Genomic DNA, 6,782 nt, shown 5'->3' with positions numbered 1-6,782 from the left:
GCATGATGCTTTGTGGTATGTTTTGTTCTTTCAGGAACGATTACTTAATTGGGTTTTTTCCTGAAGGATAAATGCGGATATATTTACTCCCATTATGACATGTGAAAATTATTCGATTGATCTTCTCAGCATTGTGAGGTATGTGAAAGAGACACTTTTGATTTGCCTCACCACCTTTTACTAGTTGCCTAATGGAAATGTTATCCTCCATCTTATCCGAGTAACATTAATTCTTTTTATTTTATTGTGTAGTTGAATTATCCAACTTTCCTCCACAGTAAGATTAAAAATGGTCCTTCGAACCGGATACTATAGTTGGTTCTTTAACGTCTTTTTTGCAACCCTTTCTATTATTGGCAATCATCATGTCACTTTCATATACTTCAATATTATATATTTATTTTCTTTGAATTTGTGATTACCTAACCTAATTCTGGTTAGATATTTATTATATGTTTATTGTGCAAAAAGTTGCTATAGATATGACAATGGAGGCTGAATGCAGGTCACTGGCCAGCTTGCGTGGTCATATCACGCGGGGTCTAAAGTATATGACCGATGCCCTAACCAGTGATGCAGGGGTTCGCTATTTGGAACTTCAAAGTGCTTCTTTAGAGAAAAGGTGGAACAGTTATGAATCTCGATGGGATATATTTGTTGATAAATATATTGATGAAAGTGGTCATGATGAGAGGGAGGCTAGACATATTGACCTCCAAGATAAATATCATGAGATTCAACTTAAGCTGTCATTGTATATGAAACAATTTTCCCCAATCTCTCAGAGTAATCCGCATGGTAGTACTAATTCTATGATTAAGGTAAAGTTACCTGAAATAAAATTGAAAGAGTTTTCAGGAGACCCTCTAGATTGGACTAGATTTTGGAATCAATTTAGTACATCTATTCATTTAAAGAAGGACATGGGTAATGTTGCTAAATATGTATATCTAACCCAATGTATTAAGGGCAATGCTCAAAAGCTACTTGCAGGTTTTAAGGGTGAAGCTTCTGATTATGGTGATGCCATTAAGGCGCTAACTGAAATGTATGGTGATCCAAAGAAGATAAGGCGAACTTTACTTGGGTCTTTGATTAATTTAGGGAAGCCTAAATACGTTAGAAGTGAAATATTTGATTTTAAGGTTGATTTGGAGAACTTATTCATGCAAATAGGTCATGATTCTGAGATTGATGTGTCGTCAAATGAGATGATATTGAGGGAACTTATTGTGTTAAAACTACCAAGAGGTAGAAGATTTTATGTTTGGTCTTTATAAAACCATGTACTTTAGTGTAAGTCAGATAAAGGAAGGTCTTCAACACTTATTAAATTTTATGGAACATGAAAATAAAGGGAATGCTAATAAGGGAACACCAGAAGTCAATAAAATTCGTTTCCAGTCACCAGCAAAATCTTCATCTCCATTTAAGGGTTCAAATACTGTAGGTACTTACACTACACTTACTAATTATTCTTGCATATATTGTAAGGGAAAACATAGACCCTTTGACTGTACGATTTATAGCTCTCTAAATGCTAGGAGGGAAATGTTGAAGGTATTGAATCGATGTATTAAATGTACTAAGGTACATCAATCAACTGAGTGTGCCACCATTCTTAATATGTGTCCTCATTGTAGAAAAGGGAAACATCATTCTTTCCTTTGTATTAATTCTCCAGGTTCAGTTGGTACTCCAAATATTGGTAAGTCCACAGTAACTAGTAAGGATATTAACAGTGATAAATTGAAGGGTGACCCTGTAACAACGAATCAAGTGTCTATAATTCATAAACAGTCTTCTCATCAAAACTATAGTGTACCTCTTCCTACTGCAATGGTAACTGTTAGATTAGAAGATGGTCAGTTAATCTCAGTCAGGTGCCTCTTTGATAGTGGAAGTCAACGTTCCTTCATTCATAAAGATTTGGCCAATAAGTTAAGCCTCAGAACAGTTTCTACTGTAAATATGATTTTGAATAGTTTTGATGGTATGGGTGATTCCAGGGATTATGAGATTGTTAACCCTGTAGTTTCTTTGGGAAATAGGAAAAAGAGAGTAACGCTGATTGTTGTGAAGGATATGCCTGAACCGATAATAACTCCTGGCCTTTGTGACACGATGAGAGATCTTGATAGGATAGGTTATTATCTTGCAGATAGCGATATAGAATCAGATAGGATTGACAATATAAAGATGCTCATAGGTGCAGATTTCCTGGGATATAATTTATCAGGTATGAGACAAGTGAATAATGTAGATTTACTTGAATCTCCAGGTGGCTATTTAATTTATGGCTCCATTGTTGGTTGATCCTCGCACAATAAGCTCTTTCGTGGTTGACGATACTCTTCCTGTGCATAAATGGTGGGATCTTGATGTGGTTGGAATCATTCCTTCACAAGTTTCGCCAAGTGATGTAGAAACTATTTCAAAATATGAAACTACTGTTTTGCATAGAAATGGAAGATACTGGGTGGAATTACCATTCAAGCATAATCATCCTTTTCTCCCAACTAATTATAATGTAGCATTAGGTCAAATGTATAATCAACTAAAAAGGTTCCAGCATCAACCAGATTTTTTGAAATGTTATGATAACATAATCAAGGAGCAATTAAAGTTGGGGTTTATTGAGGAGGTTGAAACTCCTGTAATAAGTCCCAACACCCACTATCTTCCACATCATGCAGTCAGAAAGAACTCCTCCACTACACCCCTTAGAGTGGTGTATAATTGTAGTGCAAAGCCGAGTAAATCCTCTGCATCATTGAATGATTGTCTCATGACCGGTCCGTCATTAACGGAGAAATTATTTGATTTGTTAGTCAGGTTTAGAATGAATAAATTTGCCTGCATAGCAGATATTGAGAAGGCCTTTCTGCAGATTGGATTGCAACAGCATCACAGAGATTTTACTAGATTTTTGTGGTTAGAAGATCCATTTGACGAAAATAGTAGAGTAAAAACATATAGGTTTAAATCGGTTCTCTTTGGTGCTACTTGCAGCCCTTTTGTATTGCAGATGACCTTACAGTATCACTTTCAAATATCACATTCACCCTATTCAGGTGTTTTATTATCTAGTTTTTATGTGGATAATTTTCAGCACAATGCTGATAATGAACAGCAGTTAGTGGAGTTATATGATGTGGCCAATGTTGAAATGAGTAAGGCAGGAATGAATCTGAGACAATGGAACAGTAATTCAAAATTACTTAAGGATCATATAAACCAGAGGAGTCATTGGAATTTCCACTTGTGGACAAGATATTAGGTTTAAATTGGGAACTTTCAAGGGTTTCATTATTTGTAAATCTGTGTAAATTTGAAATATTACAGTATGTTACGAAGAGACAATTACTGTCTCTTGTATCTTCTTGTTTTGACCCTTTGGGTATGTGTGTGCCTATTTTGATTAAAGGGAAGATATTAATTCAAGAAGCATGGAAAGAAAATATTGGTTGGGATGTAAGATTACCACCTTCATTTCTTTACAGATGGATTACTTTGGCTTGTGAATTATCAGAGCTCCCAACCTTCAAATTTCCTAGATGTATCTGTTGGATGGGAGACTCTTATAGACTTCATGTTTTTGTAGATGCCAGTACTACTGCCTATGGTGCAGTTTGTTATCTCAGTAATAACAATCAATCTAATTTTGTAGCTAGCAAGGCCAGAGTAACTCCACTGAAAACTCGTACTATACCTCAGTTAGAAATAACGGCATTACAGCTAGGTTCTCAATTTGCATGCTGTATCAGAGACCTTTTTCATCATTTCTTTATTGAAGAAGTCATAATTTGGTCAGACTCAGAAGTTGCTCTTCAATGGCTTAAAAATAATAAATGTAAAATTACCTACGTTCAAAATAGAGTAGCTCAAATAAAGGAAATAGGATCCTCTTTCAAGTTTTTATATGTATCCACTAAAGAGAACCCTGCAGATCTCCTAACAAGGGGTATTAGTATTGCTCAGTTTTGTAAGTCTCGTTTATGGACCCATGGACCTTCATGGTTATCCTGTCCTGAAAAAATGGCCTAAACAGAGATTTTTAGTAATGATTTGTGAAATTGTTTCAGAGATTGTTCCTGAAGTGCCTATTCCAGAACCTATTTTTGATTATAGTAACTACTCATCGCTTAGGAAGTTGTTGAATGTTACTAGAATTGTTTATAATTTCATTGGGTGTGTTAAATCTGGTATTAGATTAGTCGATCCTCTTGTGTATTGGATCAGACATGTTCAAGATACACATTATCCCAGAATTTATGCCTCCCTTAGGAAGGAATTGAACGGTCTTGAGCAGGATAAACTGCAATTTATTAAAGATATAGGTCTTTACTATGATGAGTCTACTGGTCTTATTCACAGTCGTGGTAGACTACACCATTCTAATTTAGACCAGAGTACCAAATTTCCTGTCTTAATACCTTCCAAGAGTCATTTAACTAGTCTCTTAATTGATTTTGCTCATGAAAAATGTCTGCATGGTGGAGTTAAAGAAACTTTGTCCTATCTTCGCAGACAATATTGGATACCAAAGGTGATATCAACCATTAAGAAGTTCTTAAGACATTGTGTAAATTGTAAGAGAATTCGAAGGTAGGAGATTTGATTACCCTGGTCCTCCTCCACTTCCAGCTGTAAGAGTTCAATTTACACGGCCCTTTTTTCATACTGGCATTGATTTTTCAGGTCCCATTACCATTACCAAAACTGAAGATGGTAAACCTCATAAATATCATATAGTACTTTTTACATGTACTGCATCAAGACTAGTTCATTTAGAGTTAGCATGTAACATGAGTGCATTAACGTTCATTAATATTTTTAGACGATTTTGTGCTATCTATTCTGCCCCTGTCACTGTGATTTCTGACAATGGTAGTAATTTCTTGGCCAGTGCCAAATTTTTTGATCAATTGTTGATGCAGAGATGTAAAGGAATATATGGCTGTTAATAATATACAATGGAGGTTCGTTGAACCCCGTGCTCCTTGGCAGGGTGGATTTTATGAACGCCTCATTGGACTAACCAAGTCCTGTCTAAAAAAGGTGCTGTTCAAGAAAAGAGTTAATGCAGATGAATTAGAAACTGTGTTGAAGGAAATTCAGTGTAAATTGAATAATCGTCCCTTAACTTACATAGATGCAGAAACTCCCATCAAACCTCTTGCCCCAATTCATTTATGGTGTGGTAGGATCATAAATCCTATGCCATCAGTAGTGCTAGATAGTCAAGAAGATCCAAACTTTTTGGATCATAGTGAATTCAATAAACGTTACAGCCAAGTGTCTGTTATTCTTAACCACTTTGAAAATATGTGGAGAAATGAATACTTAACTGCATTACGTGAGAAACATTACGGTGGCTCACAAGCATATCAGGATAAAGCTCCACTTTTAGGGGACGTAGTTATTGTTGAACAGCCAGGTCCGCAACATGAGTAGCCTTTAGGTCGTATTGTTAAATTGTATCCAGATAAAGAAAACATCATAAGAGTAGTGGATGTTCTGTACAATGGATCTATAAGTAAGCGTACCATAGCCAAATTGGTTCCTTTGGAAATCCACTCGCCACTTATAAACTCCACAATAGTGCAGGGTGAAGAATCACAACCTAATGTTAGTGGTGAAACCAAACAGATTCATGGAGATGTGGCGGGATGTTGCAATAACAACCCCCACACCCTTGAATCACACTAAACAGACAAATGTCTCCTCTGCACAAACTTTCCCCTTACTTTATCATTAACCAGACTCTTAGACAAAAAGGACATAAACACAAACCATAACCTTAAAACTATATTTATTGATACCAAAACAATCACTTAATACTAAAAAATCGCCAACCATATTCCATAACCAAAAAAAATCACACTTAGCACTACAATCTTAACTTACTATATATAGAAAACACATTCAAATAACCCCATGAAAAACAAAACTTAAAGCTAAAAATTCCCTTCAACTCCAAATACAAACGCAATTAATATATATATTTTTGAGTGGACACCTTCGTCCACATAAGGGCCAACAGTCTTTAATTGCCCCCAAACTACAACTTTGTAGCAACCGCAACACTGACAAATATCAACACAACTGCATTAATTGATTTGGGTCGTGAGTGTTGCCATCATAATCATCATCATCATCATACGTAATCTTGTTAAAACAGGCCAGGTCATCAACGCTTGGGCAATCCAAATGAGCAGTCTAACACAATCAATTACAGGCCAGGTCATCAACAATCGTGGTCCAAAAGAGCAGTCCAAACAAAATCCTTTATTACAGGCCTGGTCAGCAACAATAAATCAACTTTCAAAAAGTAACTCTCCAAAGGAGGAATCACGGCCTGCCAAAATAAAAAAGAAAAACGCTTATGAACACTCCTAACTAACTGAACTATCGCACTATAATCAAAGATAAATAATAAATTGTTCCTATCATTCACAATCACGACAAGCAAAGATAAACAAAACTGTACTTACTCAGAATATAAATAATCACTTCCACGCTGGTAAATAATAATGATAATCCAGCATTCACACAACTGACGCTTCCAGCAGTCAAATCAAAATAAGCATTCACCCAAGACGTTCACCACTGTCGTAACCTAACTAAAAATATAAACAAACAATCTCATTTGTACCAACAGTCTTTCCCACTACAAACAATCATTCGCTAAATACCACTCTCTCTCTCTCTCTCTCTCTCTCTCTCTCTCTCTCTCTCTCTCTCTCTCTCTCTCTCTCTCTCTCTCTCTCTCTCTCTCT

At 35.9% G+C, this 6,782-nt stretch overlaps 2 protein-coding genes across 2 annotated transcripts; both read left to right on the top strand.

Moving 5' to 3' along the window:
• The first annotated feature begins 2,545 nt into the window (after positions 1-2,545).
• Positions 2,546-3,280, top strand: LOC137655244 (uncharacterized). The gene has a single exon (XM_068389129.1). The coding sequence runs from the start codon at positions 2,546-2,548 to the stop codon at positions 3,278-3,280; it is 735 nt and encodes a 244-aa protein (XP_068245230.1).
• Positions 3,281-3,402: 122 nt separating this feature from the next.
• Positions 3,403-5,457, top strand: LOC137655243 (uncharacterized). The gene is made up of 3 exons (XM_068389128.1): positions 3,403-3,964; positions 4,086-4,608; positions 4,941-5,457. The coding sequence occupies exons 1-3, from the start codon at positions 3,403-3,405 to the stop codon at positions 5,455-5,457; spliced, it is 1,602 nt and encodes a 533-aa protein (XP_068245229.1).
• Positions 5,458-6,782: the final 1,325 nt, after the last annotated feature.

Source organism: Palaemon carinicauda, chromosome 16 (assembly GCF_036898095.1).
Source record: "Palaemon carinicauda isolate YSFRI2023 chromosome 16, ASM3689809v2, whole genome shotgun sequence".
In the NCBI taxonomy this organism is placed as follows: domain Eukaryota; kingdom Metazoa; phylum Arthropoda; class Malacostraca; order Decapoda; family Palaemonidae; genus Palaemon; species Palaemon carinicauda.
This window is presented reverse-complemented; position numbering and strand designations above follow the sequence as displayed.